The sequence below is a fragment of the Dipteris shenzhenensis genome, chromosome 8, assembly GCF_047967505.1.
Source record: "Dipteris shenzhenensis isolate YYH24624 ecotype China chromosome 8, Dip_SZ_1.0, whole genome shotgun sequence".
Taxonomy (NCBI): domain Eukaryota; kingdom Viridiplantae; phylum Streptophyta; class Polypodiopsida; order Gleicheniales; family Dipteridaceae; genus Dipteris; species Dipteris shenzhenensis.
The window spans coordinates 53417634-53437756 of NC_141603.1; the positions used below are offsets into that span (position 1 = coordinate 53417634).

Consider the following 20123-nt stretch of genomic DNA (forward strand, 5'->3'; position numbering starts at 1 on the left):
CAAGGAAGAATATGTACATATTTACCCATTATATGCTCTTATAGTCCCCTCAATAATATTCAATTTATTTTATGCTTAACAAATTGAACCTCCTTAGTGAACTAGAATCCAAGGATGCCAATTAGAGACCATGGTATGGGAAAAAAGCAGAAGAGAAACTAAGCTCTCTATAAGCAATCATCCCAAGAAATCAAATAAGAAGATGTCCCCTACTCCCCTAGACGCTAATATGATAAAGGTATAAAGTAAACCAAGGCCTTGCGAGAGAAAACCAATTAAGAAAGAAAACATACCAAGGCCTTGCAAGATGAAGTTTAGGATCATTGACTCATGGATCACTAAACATTACCCTTCCTCAACTTTTGGCACTTAGCTCATGAGCACATTGGGAGATACAACAAGGACTTTCCACTAAGAAGTCAAAGAAAGAGGGAAAAGTATGAGAGATTTCTTCCATGCATGATGATATATATTGCCATCCACACATAATAGATGTTGTAATTAACCACTTTCACGTACTAATGATAATTAATGGAATCACCAGTTCTAGTCATCTTCTATGTGGTGGATATTGAGGACAGAAGGAATTACCCTAATATTCTAGGTCAGCCTTGGTGATTCAATTAGCTACTAGAGGACCAAGAACAAGTGATTTGGCCCATCTAAGGAGAAAATCTCTATGCAATCAAGAGACTCAAAACTTGAGGAACTTGAAGACTTTGCTTTTGATAAAACGACTTCTTCTTTTTCCTCAAGAATCTCTAATAAAATAGATGGGGGGAAGTATTTGAGGAAGAATTTTGCATCATGGAGACCACTCTAGCTCATGAAGACATGGCAACCACCTCCGATGAACACCTAAATTCTATGCTATTTGCCAATCTCTCTCCTATTGAAAGGCTTACATTGAAAGAAAATATTTTCCCTACCTAGTTTTATTGAGCTACCATTATTTGAGAGAATCACCCTGATTAAGCATAAGATAGAGCAAAAAGAAGATGCCAAGACAATGGTGCAACACTATCAATGACTAGGCCCAATGCAAACTAACATCTTGTAGGTAGAATCATCCAAATTGTTGGATGCTTATTTCACAGTGCTAGTGTGCAAATAAAAAATGGGTGTTGCTATTAGTAGTGATCCCAAATAAAAACATCAAATGGAGGGTATGCATCAATTAGAAGAAGTTGAATACACCAAAAGGACCACTTCCTACTTTGATTTCAAGCCATCATTTTTGAGAAGGTCATTGGACTTGAAATGCATACATTTTGATTTGGATATTCAAGATTCTTCTAGAGTTAGATTACTAATGATGATGTCTTGAATGTTACCTTTACAACACCAAGGGACAACTACACATTCAAAGTTATGCATTTTGGCCTCATGAATGCATCAACTGCTTGATGGAAATGATATTTGCTTCATATCTTGGAAACCTTTTGGAGGTATTGTAGGATGATTTTTGTGTTTATTTTAAAAGAAATGAACATGCTGCAAAAAAGGTGTAGTTGGCTTTTCAAAAAATTGATGTGATACGTAGGGAGGCTTGAACTTTGAGAAATGCTCTATTGTCGCCTAGGATGCCTTGTCGGGCACATTGTGTCTATAGAAGGTGCGAAGCACAGGTAAACCAAAATCATGAAAGGTGCCAATAATCCTTAAAGTTCCTCTTGCCTCTTTGAGAATGGAAGTCCATTTATTCATCAATATTGCTAGGTATTGCTGTCCATTCATGGATTAGCATGCCATGATGTTTGACCCAATGACTACACTGCTCAAAGATGTCAAAGGGTTCTTGTGGGGGATGAAAATTGTGATAAAGTCTTCTTGTAGATCAATAAATACATTCTTTGAAACATGGATTGGATGAAAACCTTTTGCATCAATCCAAATTTTGGAACTCACATGCTAGTAGGATTTCTCCTTCAACAAGAAGAAGAATGTGATGATAAATCTATTAAAGTCTAGAAGCTTCACAAGATGCTATGCGCTGCTTGTGACGAAGCCGAAGGCGGCAGGTGTGCATGGAAGGAAGATATTCAAGAGGTGTTACCACGTAGGATTAGGGATTGCCCACAACCCTAACCCTAAAGCTAAAGTCGATGCATGCGAGTCCCCTACGAGTCATGTAATCTTAACATAGGAGTTTGGGTTTTAATTTATGTGGACAAGGAGGTTAAGCACACAATTGAGGGCATTTGTTTCATATGTTCACTTGAAGAGGCCCCCACCCACTTTATACATGTGGGATGCCAATTCATTATGGGGAGATTGGTTGTAAAAGAGAGCTTTCCTTTGATGCGACATACCCTTCCATTCTAAGCTAGCATTGTAGACATTTCATTCCTCATAGGCTATAGTATTGGGCTCTTCCCTACCTTGCCCATGGTGTTTCTACCTACCCGCTCTTCGCCATGGCCCCTCTTCCATCTAGTTCTCATTTGTAGTCATCTTCACTATGGCCATTCTTCCATGTAGTTGTCATTCCGTTTGTACATTTCCTCACATGTTGGTCTATCTTGCATCATCTGTCCTTCAATACCTCCCTCATGTATAATATTGATCCCACTAGGTGCACACTCCATCTTGCCTATCCATTGTATAAACTACTCTTACTTGCGGCTATTGCATAGAGCCACCACAATGGACACATACCAAATTCTCAACAGTATCCATCCATATATTATTCTACTACACAAGAATGACATGCAAACAAGGTGGGATCCCACTAAGACCCTGCCTCTTGGAGTGTAAGTGTAAATTTACTTGATAAATAATTCCAATAACTTGTAAAAGGGAAACGATAGGTGTAAATCGAAAGGAAAGGAAAAGAGAAAAAGCAAGTGAAGGTGAAGCAATACGGGGAAAGGTGATGAGTGAAAGAGAGGAGAGAAAAGAGGTGTTAGAAGCCCTTAACTACTATTAACCCACACTTAAACCATGTTGACCAAATACACACAAAACAAAAATTAACTACTAGTGGGTAGTTTGGAGCCCTTACTAATGGTGCATTCAACAAAACTTAACTATTAGTGGGTACTTTGGGAGCCCTTACTAATGGTGCATTCAAGTAAAAATGTTGAGAGCGCTGTTGAGGCTCACCAAGCGACTATCTGGTGGGGATGAGTGTTGCACTCCAACAGCCACAACAATACTCCTATGAGCACAAATGATCTGATCTCGGTGCACCACATCTGTGCTGTGAAAGGTATGAAAAAGAATGTCCACGGTGAATATGCAGGTTCTTGCCCACTAGCCTTTACCACCATTACAATTCCAGATTGAAGGTATGGTTGGCTGAAGTTCACCATCGATACCCACTATGCTCCAATTGTCATGTCTCGAACAACTACACGGTATTCGCTTTGCAGTAGCAGACATCAATACGTCCATAATATTTTTTCGTAGCACGGGAAGAAACAGGGTCGTGAATTTGCTGAGTCAATCCATTGTGTGCATTGAAGATTTTGAAATGTCTAGGTCACGTACCTCATTCGCCAACTCAATTATCACAGCGTCGTATCCAGGGCCAGTCTTGTTCAGGTTGAAGTTGAATTTTGTGAAGGAGAAATTCTAAACAGCCTCCGTGAAGACATCGATGTTGAGTATCCTGTAACATTAGAGGGGTCGAAACAATTTACAAACTCCCAAAAACTAGCGATGTTAGGAACAAGGACACGAAGATAACCACACTCTGCACAAAGATTAGAAGAGTTTGTGTCTATGGGAGTTGTGGAAAGTAGAAGGGCAGAAGAGAAAACAAGGTAGAAAGCAAAACAAGCAGAGGATGTAGATGTTCCCATGAAGCAAAGAGAAGGATGCGAGTATGATCTTTGGAGTCCTATAGAGCAGATAATAGATAGTCAGACAAGTTTTACAGGGTTCGTAGATATTTTTGTCGGACCATTTGAGCGTATGATCGGATGCTTATGGTTTCTTTTCTTTTTCACTCTACATTGGCGGATACAATTGTTCGTGCAAAGGGGTTGTGAGCATTATCACATTAGTAATTTGTATAGTGAGGGAAATGAGCTTGACTTCTTTTGTCGGAGGGCCTATTGGCCACACAAAAAACGACAATGTCAGGAATGCATCCTTGCCACCACACTTGGCTAGAAATTGATTTGGTAAACAAGGAAAAACAATTGCGATGAATCGCTCAAAATGAATGTTGACAAAACCGCACAACTGTGGTGGATTGCAAAAAGTTACGATGGTGAATGTGATGGATTAAGCTTGGAAAGAGAGAAAGCAAGGCATTGAGGCGAATCAATGGAAGAGAACTTACAATTACACAAAGGAGGGCTGGGTTCTGCACTGGAGGTGGAGTCGAAGAAGAGGGGAGCAGGAGTAGGAGCAAGAGGAAAGGCAAGAGAGGGATGTGTTGGGATGGATGCCATAACCAGTATGCCTAGTAACTAGAGTGATCATCATTCCTTTAACACACAGAGTGAAAAATGGGCAAGAAACTTACTAAATTTGGGCATGAAACTTGCTACAAGAAAGTTCCTATATAGGAAAGTTACTAACGGGGTCAAACATTCCTAACTATACCATTAACTTAGGATTGGACCGTAGTCCCCCACTAACCCAGTCAACTTGACCAACTACTCACAAACCCCCACTTTCCCAACCCACCTCCCAAAAATCCACTCGATCCCTAAGACCCTTTGCAGGGCCGAAAAGGGAGAGGAATGGATTATTGAGACAATTATCATTCTAAAATAATAGTTTATATGAACTACATTACCATTCTAATGGGGAGCATTCACAAAGGAATAGATACATTAGTATTGAATAATTATATGAATTAAAGAATGTATTCATACAAGTAGGATGATATGGTCTAAATATGACGTGATTGGCGAAGAGGTAACCTTGAGACCAAGTAACTACTCCGACAAACCTTTCTCTTTTTACGAGAAAGAAACCTGCCATGGATCATGTCATGGAGCTGGACTACAAAGGCAAGCATATTTTAGCTCCTATGGTGAGAGTGGTAAGGGTTCCTCTACACTGTTCTTTCCGATTTTTTGACTGCTTCTGATATTTTACGGAGGCCTTGGAGAAAGCCTATAATTTGTAAGCATTAAGTTCCAAGGAATTCCGCAAATCATTGTGTAAATCTGCTGTGCTTGAATTTTTTGTCTCATACCACGTTAGTAAAGTTTAGGTGAAAAGGGAACCTGCGTTATAGACATTGACTATCTTATCGTTCACAGCTTTGGAGACTGCCGGAACTGATATTAATCAAGTAGAAAAACAGAAATCAAACTTACTTTTACCTTCTCGATTCTCATCCTAGTAGCGTTAACAACTTCAAAATCTAAACGGGTGGTTCGCACAGGTAAAGACCTAATATGTCATAGCAGCATAGGGTAAATCAAGCAAAAGAAGTAAGGGCATAAAATCATAACCAGTAAACACCTCGTGCGCCTATGGCTAGGGAAGCCCTTGCGCTGTCTGGAAGAATCTAAACACATCTTAATCAAGTAGGACAAAACGGCAACCAAACTTACTTTGGTTTCTTGATTCTCATCCATCATAGCAACTTAAGGTAAATCAGTGAGGTAAAGTCACAAATAGTTAATACCTAGTGTGCCTATATCCCTTGCAGCGGTATTCAGCTGTTCGAAAGTCCTTCAATAGGAACTCTGCTTATAGGTCTTTGTTAGGTTCTTATGTCTTGCTGTAGGAGAAGAATGCATTTCTGTCAACACCAAGATTATATATTGTGAGATTGGAACCAAGTAACTTTTGTGTGGAACCGCAATAGACCATTATGAAATTTGAATTCATGATGATTTTGGCATGACAGGTTCCAGAAGTTTATAAAATATGGCTGCTACTGCCAACATCGTGTACCCAATCGTGGTAAAAAGTGGAGACTGCAACTGATTGCTTGGGCTGTTCTAGCTTTCGATTATGGTCTTCTTGTTGCTGGTTTTCATGTAGGGATGCATAGTTTGGGCCCTGGCAACCAAATTTTTTCTGTCCTTCCTGTGTTCATTGTCAAAAGTCATAGGACTGCACCGAAGCTTACCACCTCTTTTGCTTGACTGGCAAGCTAGGCTGTGTAAGAAAGTCTATGAGAGTCTTGTGGTCTGTCTTGATTTGGATCTTGCTCCCAGATAAGTAATGATGTGACTTTTTGAAAGCATGGATGATAATATTTTGTGGTCATTCCACAATATTAATATGTGGGCACACCAAATTTGAGGCATGAGTTAATTTTATTGAGATGAAAATGGTATGCCCTTCCTTTGACCACAAGAATGCACACGTCTTCAGGAGACGTGTGCTGCACTTTTTGCAAAATGACGCATAAATCACATGTAAAACAAGGCACGCCCAAAAATCATTGGGGATCACCCTCTAGAGCAGTTCAGCCCATAGTTCAGACCTTAGCCAGTGGCAGTCCCAGCACCAGGTAGGTAGTCAGTGCTTTGTCTAATTCTTGATTTGTATAAACCATTTGATGTGGACTGTGATGCATGTGAGGATTGTACTGGAGATGCTCTACATCAAGAGAGGCATGTGGTGGCCTATGAATGTAGGAGGTTACGTGATGCTGAAAAGCACTTGTAGGTTTTAGTGAAAAAGAATTGTTGGCTGTAATTTACGCTTTGACCATCTGGAAACATTATCTTTTGGCTTCATTTCATCTCCAATCTGATGGGCAAAGTGAAATCGCCGATTCCGCAATATTAGATTTGCTGAAATGTTATGTGGCTGACTAGAAGCGGAGTGGGAAAGGTATCTTCTGTTGGTGGAGTTTGCATACAATAATACTGTCCAGAGCTCCATGGAAAAGGCACCTTTTGAGGTAATTTATGGTGCTGCAACCCTACCACCCATCCAGACGACAAAGGATGAAACTTTTGCTGCTGATCATCTGAGCCAATTGAACCAATTTTGGAAGGACCACCAGAGGTAGACGAGTTGGAGGAGATCCTTCAACCAGAACAGGTTGTCTACCACACAAAAAAGAAAGGGCCTAGAGGCAAGGTTACCTGCATATATCTTGTCATGTCTAAAAATTGTTCAACACTTGATGTTAAGTGGGGTGATAAAGACTATTTCTCAGAATTCTACAGATGTATAAAGAAGCCTTTTATTTGGGGACAACTTAATAGAATCCGAGGGTATGCCATAAAGCCATATTTATCCTTAAAAATGAAGAGAAAATCTTTTATTTTGACTTTGGTCAAATAATATTGTCTCCGATTAAAGAGTATTGACTTTGGTCAAAGTGAGTTGTCTTCTATGTCACAAAGTCATGTATTCCCTAGAAATAAGAGCAAAACATTTTATTTTGACTTTGGTCAAAGAAAATTGAATCTGGTCAAAGAGTATTGACCATGGTCAAAGTGACTTGACTTTTATCAACTAGAAAAGTTCCATATGTTTTTGCTTAGTCGCATGGTGGGGATGCCTACAGAGGACTAGGATTAGTCTAGAGAACTAGAATGCATGCTTTGAGTGACCTTTAACGAGTGAAATGTGCTTGGTAATGTTTTATTTGTGGTTGCAAAATCCCCCACATTTTAATGGGAAGAGGCATGCAAAAAGTGGACGTCCACAGCTAGAGGAGCCACACGTGTAAAAAGTGCCAAATTTAGAAGGCAGCTTGTTTTTACTAGATAGGAGGTGATTTTTGAGAGCGATGCAGTTCTATTGTATTTGCGATCATTCTGGCATCTTTCAAGCTATTGAATTCTGAAATAAAAACCTGGTGGGGGAGGGTTGGGAATCGTGTGATCAAGGGCTTGTCCTATGATCATGTGTGTGTGTAGCATGCTAAGTGCTATGATGTGTCTAGACCATGACATAAGTGATGATGTAATGCAAAGGCCCCCACATGGGGAGGTGCCTTAGATTTGGGAGTCCCTATGATATAGGGCTGATTGCCTATGATGTAGGAGAGGTGCCTATGATCTAGGCCACCCTCTCTCTTACTCTATAAAAGAGAGGATTTCCTCCCAAATCAATGGAACATTTTGCTCTTTGGTTCCCACACTCTCTTCCATGATGTCCATCTTCTCTCCCACTTCCCAACATGTGGTATTAGAGCCTTTCTACCCTCCTTGAGCCCTTAGTCCATTTAAGCTTCAAATTGCCACCTCATAATCTTCTTTTTCACTCTCCACCTTCTTTTCCCTTTTGCATCAGTTTTCATCAAATTTTGCTTAGCCTTGTTCTCTTGATTTGCTGCGCCATTTGCCAAGCCCTTTGAGCTGAGGCATCCTTGACTTGGGGCAACTCTCTGGCTCAGAGGAATATAGAATGCTCGCCTCTACCGTGCGTGCCGACACAATCTTCGTTTGACGAACTTATCATGTCTTGACAAGGTGAAGAAGTTGACCAAAGGTACTTACTTGTTCATAGTGACATATATAGAAGATCATCACTTTTCATTGGGTGCTCTACCTTGATCTTGATGTCTAAAAAGATTGTAAGTGATGAGCTTGGATGTGATATGATCAAGATGATATGTTGTGGTACCAAGATAAAGCTTGGACATTTTAAGAAGATTATGGAGAACAAGAAGTTCACCATCATGAAAAAAAGGGAAGTACAATGGATAGTCCAATATTAAAAGGCCTTTGCTATCATAGCATTGGGACTTAGTGACTCATACATTCAACACATCGATGGGTGTCTATGATGTGTCTAGATCATGATATAAGTGATGATGTAATGCAAAGGCCCCCACATGGGGAGGTGCCTTAGATTTAAGAGTCCCTATGATATAGGGCTGATTGCCTATGATGTAGGAGAGGTGCCTATGATCTAGGCCACCCTCTCTCTCACTCTATAAAAGAGAGGATTTCCTCTTAAATCAATGGAACATTTTGCTCTTTGGTTCCCACACTCTCTTCTATGATGTCCATCTTCTCTCCCACTTCCCAATAGGGGGCAGCCCTTATTTCTGGCCCCTATTGTATGCGTTTTCTCTTCCCTCTCCCCCTCTTTCAGTTCATTTGATTGGCAGGAGAAAATCACTGCTGTTTTCCCACCAGAGGAACTGACAAGGCATCTGTTTCCTTGTGAACTCTGAAATTTGAATTGGTCAGTGAAGAGAATCTGCTGCCAGTGAATAGATATGCTGGGAATTCTTGAGATCTGCTGTGATTTGAGTTAGATTGCTGGGGTCCTTTCCAGAAGGGGTCTGTATACATGATCCCTGTCGTCCATGGAGAGCCTGAAGTTTTTACCTGTAGAGGCCATGGCTGGCTGTAGGATGATTGCTAGCAACACTCCGGCATGCTTTTTAGACAATGTATACACAAGAAGAGATGGACACAATGTAGACTGAAGATATGCAATGTATTGCTTCTAAACGGAACAAAATCATGTACAAAATACCACCCTCAGGTGAGCTCACATCTGCAGCAAAGTGCTGCAATGTCTAGCTCCTTCAGGTGCTGGATAACCCGCGTACTATGCACTCTGATGTGCAATTTGTTGTGCTCTTAGTGGCTCTTGCTGAGCTCCCATGAATATCCACAAAGAAGGGGGGGCAGTCTGTCCAACTCCCTCTTATGGTTGACCAGGGCTCTAATCAGGCCGATCAGCAGTCTATGGACTTCTGACCTTGGATCTGGCCCCCAATCCGACCTGTAAAAGATGACCAACCGTGCTATGTAAAGCCTGACTTTATCCTTTCTTCTAAGCTTGTTTTTCGACAATTCTGAATTCGTGAGTTGAACATTTTTAGCCTTGTGAGGGGTTACATTTAATCTTTTCCTTGCAAGAGCCCTGGAGGAGAGTGGAGATGATTGCGTTAGGTAAGCAGAGTTAAGGGTTACTTTTAATCTTTTCCCACCCTGAAAGAGAGTGGAGATGATTGCGTGACGTGAGTGGAGTTTAGGAAGCGGCTTGGGACTTGAAGACTGGCTGCAAGGAAGGTAATATGATACAGGTATGTATTCTTCAGCATCATTGATAGTCTTGATTGGGTTCCCAGACTCATACTGTCCATGGAGCACCCGATTTGTTTTTGGAGAGGTTGCCTCATGTGTTGATTTGGGTAGGTTTGTTTAGTTTGGTCTTGTTTATTCCATTGCATTTTCAAGTCCTTCAGTAGTGTATGTTGAACATAGTTTTGTTTAGTATTGCTGCTTCGGGTGAGACAGGATGGTCACGTACATGATGCAAGATAAGAGCTCTATGCATGCAAATAGTTTTATTATACCATCTTCTTTTCTAGTTAAAAATTCATGTGTGACAATTAATGTCTAGGCAGGGCTTATTGTAGGGCCATGAACCTTGTTGAGACTGTCCTTTGAATCTTGTAACATTTACCTGGATTGTTTATTGAGGGAGAATGAAGTAGATGCCCAACCACCTCTGAAGGATCTGTTCCACATTTGCAACCACCCAATTTTCAGTGTGTTTTGTAAGACTGAAGCAGAAAATTTCGGCTCTTTGGCTTCCGTTTTATGTAAAGGAATTTCAATTGGACAGATTGTTCTAACCAAACAAATACTACAAGCTCTATGAAAGAAATTTTTACTTCTTTTAGTTGTGATGGTTGCAGGGAACACTACCATTTAGACTGTTGGCTGCTGACTATGGTGCTGATATCACATATGGAGAAGAGCTTGTGGACCATAAGTTGATCAAATGCACTCGTGAAGTGAATGGTATAGTGCCTGTGTGATATATGATCCTGGACTATTGGGTATATTGGCCATGGCAACTTATTTGCACTATGAAGTCAGGTTGAAAAATGAGCGGAGTTTTGCACAAACAATGAAGATGCATAATTGTCTCTTTGAAAATCATGATTTCTTTTCAGAAGAATTTGATATTATAATCATAGCTACCAGGAAACCTCGTTCTGCCTTCCAGAACAGGAGGAACGCCGTTCCGTGAAGCCAGGGGAAACCGGAAAGACTGTAGCATCCCATTCTTTTGGTGGCTCAGAAAATTTATCCTCATATATTAGGGATATTGAAATTGTCTTCTCTTGTAATAGGAAAACATTTAGTTATGCAGGAAGCATAGGTTCCAAGCATGTGTTTATCAAAGTTCTAGAGCTGAAATGGAAAGTTTAAAGCTGTAAACAGCTGCAAACATTTAGTTTCTTTCTAGGTTCCAAATGTGTGTTTTTCAAAGTTCTAGAGCTGAAATGGAGAGTTTAAAGCTGTAAACAGCTGCAAACAGTTAGTTTCTTTCATGTTCTAATAGTTTTTTGTCATATGATGATGTGCCATATGACGTGTCATATGACATGGCATTCCCATTCCCTTTTCCAAGTTGTCCATTCCCAAAACGTACTTGTTCCAAAAGTATTCATCCCTTAATTTGGCCCAAGCCAGAGATGGTTATAGCTAAATAATACAAAATACCAGATGCAAGTAAAGGTAAACAGCTCAACTGCTTTGCCCTTGCAAAACTACAAGTTTATAAGTACAAACGATTGTATGGTCAAGTAAATACATCAATATAGAGGATCTCATATTTGCTGCAAGTGCTCTGTCACAGAATCTCCCCTAGTTGGTCGTCTTCGGCTCGAACTGTACATCCTTGCAACTTTTCAAGCATGTGCAAATCTCTGGGTGAGCTGAGGTGGTTTGTAGTTTGCAATTCGAAAGAGCCTTCCATGAAAATTTGGCCTTGCATGCAGTTATTAAACTGAGAATTGTCTCAGTGGTCACCATTTTTCACTGGGTTTTCTCGTAGCGTATATGCAAAAGTTAATGAAATTAGCCGTTTTTCTATCTTCTTCATGCTGGGCTTAACTGGGTGCAGCAACTCCATGAACTTTCTAACCAGGCCAACCTAATTATAGAAGCCCTGCTACCTTGATGTAATGTTCGTGGAGCCATTTGTAAGATGATGGCAAGGACTCAAGATAGACAATGAACTTGGATCTTGTTTCATACTATACCTCCATAAGACTAGAATATATCCAATCTTACAAATTAAATTTTTAATAATACAAGCGAAAGAACAAAGGAAAAAAGTGGTTTGTAAGCTACTTCAAATTTCATTCCTTCTCTCTCTCTCTCTCTCTCTCTCTCTCTCACAGCATTTTAGTACTCAGCAAGGGCCTTAGTGAGCCCTTTGCCCCGGCCCACAGTAGTTACTTGATTCTGTACTGTCCCATAGGCCCGCGAGGCCTCCTGCAGACTTTAATTTATCTTTCTTTCTTTCTTTCTCTCTCTCTCTCTCTCTCTCACACACACACACACACACACACAAACACACTTTAACTTTTTTGTTGTGTGTGGAATCTTTGGGTCATTATATTACAAAAAAAGGGAGAGCTATAATACATCAAGATAAATTCTCATTGTAGGACAAATATACATCATGATCAAAGACACGAGATTGCAAGCAATCAAAAAGCGATTGCTGCAAAGAGTGTCTGAAGAAAGAAAAATTGAAAAAAACAGGATCACCAAAGACCCTATGATTGCGATCCTTCCAGAGAGTCCAGAGTTCCCAGTACCGAGCCCAAACAAAAAAGAAATCAAACTCCTGTCTGGGTGGATGTACACCAAAAAGCCAGAAGAACTTGCCAAAAGCAATTTGAGGAAACGGAGCTCTCAAAATCTGCCGAAGGAAGTCCAAGAAAGCACAAGAGGAAGGACAATGCCAAAAGAGATGAGGCACAGTCTCTCTGGGAGCCAGACATCTACCACAAATAGAGGAAGCAATATGTTGTCGTGCCAAGAGCTGTCCATGAGGAAGAACACCTAACAAAACTCTCCACAAGAAAACCCGCTGACGGAGAGGAATCTTAGAATGCCAAATCTGTCTCAAACGTTTCCGCCACCATTTCATAGGACGATTAAGATGCCAAAGCTGATTTGCCTTTTGCGAGATAAATGGTGGAGGTAGTAGAACTTCATAAAGAGAAGAGACAGTAATTTGTGCAAACTGTAGAGGACGGCATGACAAGCCCACAGAAGAAAGCGTTCAGTCTTGAAGACGATCCTGTAGATGCAATGGAGGAACTGGCTGAAAAGGTTGGAGCATCAAATTAATCTTATGCCAAAGTGGGCGATAATGCATTCCAAGGCCAAATTTGGCAGCGGCCAAAGGAAAAGTAAGGGGAAATCCAGCATCATCAACAACATCCTGAACCAAACGAATCCCCTTAAGACTCAGAAAATACGAACGTCGAGGCTCCTGCAAAGCCAAAGGAAGAGCGAACACTCTAGACCAATGTATACTTTCAGCTCTGAAAGAGTTGCCCTGCAAGGAATCACTGCCATGCCAATCTAAGTGGGAAAGGATATGTTTCCAATCCATTAACAAATGGGAAACCAAAGGACAGCGAGGGATTTTGCCTATCACAGAACCAAAAAGAAACTCCCACTGGGAAAGTTGCCAATGACCAAAAGTTGGAGATTCAACATGCAAGAGTAAATGATGAATCATGGCAGCCCATGGTTGAGAATCTTGCAAAAACTACAACATGAGTTTTCCCTTATGGGCAAGAATGTGCAGATGGATATTGAGAATATTAAGACCTCCATGCATCTTTGGAGAACAAAGTTGCTGTACCTGAAGCAAACGCAAGCTATTTTTGCCATGGCGAGAACACTAGAAGATTTCCAGAACCTTAGACATAAAAGAGGCAAGATCAGCCTTGCTAAACATAATAAGAGGCAAGTAGAATTGAATATACGCTATCAGAATAGATTGCACAATTCGAAGACGAACGTGCAGAGGCTAAGTTGCCAATTTCTAGTACTCCAGCTTTTTCTTGAGAGTTGCGAGAATCCAATCAGATTGTTGACGAGGAGAAAGTGTCCAACTCAAAGGATAGCTAAGATGACGAACCAATTGAGTTGGTGGGATGATTTCTCCAGGCCATAAAAGAGAGTGCCATTCCTTGGAATGCAAAGGCAACAATTTTGATTTCTGAAAATTTACATGAAGCCCAGCAGCTAAACCATATAAAGAAAGAGCTTGCATTAGCTCAGAAAGATCGTGCTCTGTATTGCGGGGAGTGAAAAAAGAATCATGTGCATAAGCTTGAGCAAGCAATGGTTTACTGTAATGAATTTCCAAACCATGTAGCTTATCCGTAGCTACGAGATGATCCATATACTGAAGCATAGGGTGTGTGGCTATAGCATACAGGAGCGCACTAAGTGGACAGCCTTGACGCACCGAACAACGAAGAGTCCATGCTTCAGAGGTATCCCTAGAAAGAATGCAAGTAGCTTGACTGTCACTATAAAGCCAGTATATGATATGCTGCAATTTCTGCCCAAATCCCAAAGCATGCATTGTCTGAGAGATGAAGTCCCATTGAACAATATCAAAAGCCTTGGCAATATCAACTTGCAGTAAAAGAACATCTTGCTTTGTGTATTTGGCATACTTAATTTCAACATAAGCATTTGCGATATTATCAGTGATATGCCTGCGAGGGACAAAACCATATTGTGCAGGATGTAAACCATCATGCAAGTATCCTTTAATACGATCAACCACCATTTTGGTGATGATTTTATAAATGACAGGCATAAGAGTAATGGGTCTCCAATCAGCCAATGATTCACAAATCTGCTTTTTGGAAAGAAGCTTTACTAACCCTTTTTTCCAAGAAATTAGCATATGTTGCTGTTCCCAGGCATGGTTGATCATACGCAGCAAAATGGGCTTTAGAAGATCCCAGTATTCAAGAAAAAATTCCACTGTAAGGCCATCCCATCCAGGAGATTTCCATTTACCACATGATCGGACAGCAGTTGGTCAATTTTGTTTGAGTGAAAGAGCATTCAAGCTCAAGAGCTTGTGCATGCGAAACAATAGGGAAAACATGCTGCAGTAATTGAGTTCGAGCTGCCAATATTGCCGGAGAAAGAGGATCAGCCTGTCCAAACTGCCTGGAAAAATGATGAACACAAGCTGCAGCAAGTTGAGCTCGAGAGGAAGTCCAATGTCCATCAGAAAGCAGAGTATGACAATATTGGTAGCTTGTCGCTTATGATGTAAGCTCTTTAAAAAACCCTTCGACGAGCAACCTTTATCCAAGAAAGCTCGCTGATGAGCTTTTGTCTCCCATTTGGCAATTTTTCTATGATCATTACTTTGCAAACAATGTCTAGCTTGGCATAAAGATGTGCTTTCTTCAAGAGACAAAGACCAAAAATGACTAAGTTCAGTCAAAGACTGACAGGTAGATTTTGCCCGAGCAACCATATCCCTCAATGTTTTGAGATAATTTTGCCATAATCGTGAATAACTGATTGCATACAAGCAACAAATGCATCCCAAGCATAATTAGTATCAATAAAACTCTGAGGTGAAAGAGGTTGACACGCATCATACACCATGGCCTTAAAATGATCATGATCCAAATAGCTATTGTTAACCATGAGGAGCCTTCTATGTGGAAGCCTATCATCCGGCATGTCATGCAGAGAAATCCTCAAACATAGAGGTGCATGATCAGAATGCACAAATGCATAATCAATTGACAAGGTAGTAGTAAAAATATTAGATTGCTGAGGATCAACTCTGTACCACCTGTCCAGTCTAGCTTTGTATGTAGATTGAGCATTGTGCTGGAAAGTAAACCCAGGCAGCAATGGATAAGATGCTGTCCAAAGATTAGCAAAATTGAAATCAAGCAACAATTTAGACCAGCTCTGCCTCTCAGAGGCCAACATGTGTATGGCCAGATGTATTATCCCCTGGCTGAGGAGCATTGTTGAAGTCACCACAAAGAAAAGCATACTGCCTCCATGGATACCTCTGCATATCTTCCCAAATCTGTTCTCGAGGACGGGAGGATTGAGGAGCATAGATAGATGCAAATTCAAAGATATCACCCTGTACAATGCATTGCATAACCATCCATCTGCCTTGTGAATCATTGAAGGCCATAGAGAGATGAAGATCATGCCTAATGAGAAAGATCACTCCCGAAAAAGAATGCTGTCCAGCATAGAAAATATCATAACCGTGAAAATGACCATGCTGTCCAGCATACACATGCTGATTATGTTCCTGCAAAGCTATCACATCTGGCTGTAAGTGATTGAGATACCCCCAGACTGTCTTCCATTTAGAAGCATCACACAAACCCCGTACATTAAGTGTCAAATATGGGTCTGTACTTTATCTTCTTGTATGGGACCCCTTTCTCTCCCTCTTTCCAAAGGTAGGAGAGTGGTAGCTTAGGCAGGGCTTTGTGTTTGCTGTCAAGGTGGAAAATAAGGACCTTAAAGCAGTGACTAGCCTTGTTGGAGCTAGACTAGCAGGAACAAGATTGTCATTTTGAGGGATGGGTTAGACTTTGTCATGTGTGAGGAAAATCGTATGCCTATAAACTAACATGCATGCAGTTAATGCATAAGTATTAAATGATATGCATTGGTGTGCTTCCACCATACGTGTGTGTCTCTGATGGGTATGATACTTTGCAGAGGCCTTAAGGTGAGGAAGATCCATGTGCTTCACAAAGTTTGATACTGATTGGACATTCAAAAGACCACATATGTCAAAATATATGAGCTCAAGTATATCTTTTTTCCTTGAGCTTTTCTTTGGAAACTTTTCATCGTTGTGCTTTCCCATGATCCTTTGCAACGAGGATTAGGCAAGGCATTCACAAAATCCTTCTTGTTCATGAGGACTACACTTTGCATGTTCAAATGGCCAAAACTTTCATGCCATAGTATTTCTTTCCTGCTTAATTGACATATGTGCCTTAAAGTCAAGTATAGATGATGTCAATTTATAAAGACCTTCTTTGAGCCTTCTTTCTCAATACCCTTGGGTTTGATTTTGAAATCATCAGCCTTGTCTTGAATGAGACATTCCCCTTCATCAAAGTTCACCATCTTGTTTAGTTTACTATGGCACTACTAGTAAGAAGGTTTCTCTTCATACTAACATACAAAAGATTATGTATATCCAAATTTCTTTATTCAGCATTCGTATTGGTATATTACCAATACCCTACTCCTAGTTCTACATGGCTACTATTGCTATTCTCTAAGTGAGAGAACCACTCATCGTGCGGAGTGAAGCGATTGGAGGCTCCAGAGTCAATAATCCATGATTCGTAAGCTTGGCTAGACTTGCTTGGTTTTGAGATATTAAGGCTTTCTCGCATAGCTACATTAGCGCTTTCTTTACCACTAGGTTTAGGCAAGCATTCTCGAATAACGAGGCTAGAAGGAAATACTTGAAGACGAGAATTTGTATGGCCTTATAACTACTCAAAAACATTGGCATATCTTCACTGAGGTTTATGGTGACCTCAGATGCTGAAATTTGTTGTAAAATAGGCACTACCACTCTTTTTGACCTTTAATTGACTTGGAAACTAAGTCCATAGCTCATCACTTTTTCCAACAGTTAGGATAATTGCCTTCCACTTTTCCCAACACACTCATGAACATAAAAGGCAACCCCCATTTAGAATGCCTCCTTCAAGGCTGGGCAAGTCTTGAGATAGTAGATCTGGTAGGGGAACATGCCAAGCATGCTGTCATTATCTTCTTCCCGATGTGGGCAATTGGTTGAGACGGACTTTAGGAGGTTGCTTTGTCCGTAAAGTGAATTATGCAGCAAAAGTTTTTTTTGAAGTTATCATAGCAGATGAGCAACATAAACAAATGCTCTTGGAGCATTCTCCAATTTTTAATGGGCAGTAAATGGTGCTTGTCTTGCCCTGGTCGCCTACTCGGGATTACCAAGCATTGATTCGCCATCATTGCAACTTGCCCCGTTTGGTTAGAGGTATTGGATTTTCCCCAGTGCTTTGCTTCATTACTGCCAAAAATTGCAGCATCGTTGGGAAAGGCGGTATGTCCATCTTGCCCAAATGGAAATTCTAACAGGTTTTGTATTTTTTGGGACACGGATTTGCCCACTTCAGAATCTTACTCAGTCACAGTTAATAATGTGACTATGGGAAGTGCTTTCGATAGGCTGAAATGGGGTCTTTTTGCAGGAGCATGCTTTGAGTGCAAAAAGTTTGGGCATATAACTTCGCAGTGTCCTTTGGTTCTGTATAAAATTCCCCTGGATGCCATGCCTTCTCTAGTGAAAAATAATGATGCTTTTGGAGAGAAAAATAAATGCAGCAAACCTGTAAACGAAGCACCGGATAAGGGAAAGGCTCAAGTTTTGAACAATGGGAATGCCTCTGGTTCAGTGCCTTATATGACTCAGCCTAAAGCTAGGCTGTGTGTGTCCCATTCTTCCCCATCATAGGCCTTCCAAAGTCTTTACAAAGGCCACATCTTTTGGTTTATTTGGCCCACATGAGGCAATCCAAACACTTTACCCAAGGACATGGTCGAATTTCTCAGCTGGCACTTTGGCAATTATCTTATAGGAAACACTTAGAGAGGATCAGTCTGCGATCCTCAATCAGCTTGATGTCTTCTTTCTTGGGGATCCTCGCATAGGCCTCATTCCAACCAAGCTTCATTTGCCATCTTTCTTAAGTCACGCACGACAAGTACACTTCTTCATTTTCCCATCTTTCTTAAGTCATCCACAACAATTTTATGGCTAATCTCCTTCAATTGGCCTTTACACCAGCTGTTCTCCTCCACAATAGATTCGAAGAATGATTACAAAACTGAAGAAAACTTGTCTAGGTCCCAAGTTGAATGTCCCATATTTTCGTTAGGCTGAAGGTTTGCTCTTGGAATTCAAGGGCTTGATTTTGCCGGTAGTAACTCGCACCAGTTCTATACCTTTACAGGGCCGTTTCCCACCGAGCTCCGTGTGGAGGCGTGGACACCTCCCTATGGGGAGTCCATCTTCGATTCCAGACACCCCACCATCGTGTAGGCTCCGTACACCCTCACCTTCGGCCAAGTCTTCCAGGTAATTTTCTCCATCTCCACCAACCCGCAGTCCATCGAGATGAACCTCATCTCTGCACCCTTCTCTACACACTCTTTTGCGCAAGGCCAACGATTACTGCATCTCAAGGCTGTAGCGCGAACAAATGTAGGCCCCCATCTCTACACTGTCACGGTCACCGCACCACCCAACGGCAATGTAGCTCCTCCTTCCTACTACATGCTATTCCCAGTGCAATCGGGGATCCCAGGGCCATCAATTTGGATTCAACTCAGTTGAAAAGATTCTTGTGATCTGGGGCTGACTAATGGATGATAAATAAAGGGCTTGTAGCCTCATGTTGTATGGATGGATATAACTCAATAGCTTGTTGACACCAAGCTAGATGCTGGTCTATGCACTACATGAGCATTGCTCTCAAGATGTAATCTTTGTAACAACTTTCCGAACACCTTGACAAAGGATGGAGTTTGATAGAGAAGATGCGGTCTATATCCAGATCCATTTGATTTCTAGAAACCATGCATGGGGTCCACGAATTGTGTTGCATATAAGAAAAATGTTTAGAGCTTTCTGAGCTCATCTCTTACTAATGGCTCTTAACACTTGGTATTGTTGTCTCTAGCTTGCTCCCACCTTGTTTTTTTGTTTTGGGCTTAAAAATGTCATTTATGTATATCTGAAGCAAAGGATTTTGCATGCAACAGTGGATGCTTTGGTTGTTTAAGGCTGAAATTTGTTCCAGTTCCATTTGGACTAGCAAATCTCAAGGAGCATCAGCACGTGCACTAGGAAATAGGAAATATGATTAGTTCTAAGGTAACATTCAAAGGTGAAAGGTCAGTATGTGGGTGCTTTCAAGAAACTCCAGTTACATGTATGGTTTGGAACTCATTGGTGAACACTTGGATGGAGGCAATATTGTCGAGTTGTCGGCATAGAGCTTATTTTTTTTTCCGATAACATCAGAAACTGAGGGCCCTTCATAACTGGCAGATTAAAATAGAGAATGGTTCTATTTTTTCTCTACCCTCTCTCTCCCCCTTTTACTTGCAGGTTATCTATCTGGCAGGAGCAACATTGTTTGAAGTGACAGTCTTGGCACAAATTTTGCTGTTTTATACATGGTAACAGTCTAAAGGAGAAAACAAACAGAAGGAAAGTTCTCCTGCAGCAGGCCTGAAGCTGCTGAAAAGCAGCAACAGAACCTTGACTCCTTGCTTGTCTTTTCTCCCTTCCCCGCTCTCTTTCTTTTTACATGAGATAGTCACCACTCTGTTATTTTTTATAATGGAACTAGATGCACCATGTATCTT

At 40.9% G+C, this 20123-nt stretch overlaps 1 protein-coding gene across 4 annotated transcripts in view; it reads left to right on the forward strand.

Annotated features, from left to right (window-relative positions):
• Positions 1-4853: 4853 nt before the first annotated feature.
• The window catches only part of LOC147899675 (Aldolase-type TIM barrel family protein), a 92730-nt gene continuing 77460 nt past the window's right edge, over positions 4854-20123 (forward strand). For all 4 annotated transcript variants that reach the window (XM_087378355.1, XM_087378356.1, XM_087378357.1 and 1 more), the window contains exons 1-2: positions 4854-5002; positions 10547-10652. In XM_087378355.1, coding sequence (XP_087234481.1) covers positions 4940-5002; positions 10547-10652 — 169 coding nt within the window. In that variant the 5' untranslated portion in view covers positions 4854-4939. The remainder of the gene's footprint in view (positions 5003-10546; positions 10653-20123) is intronic.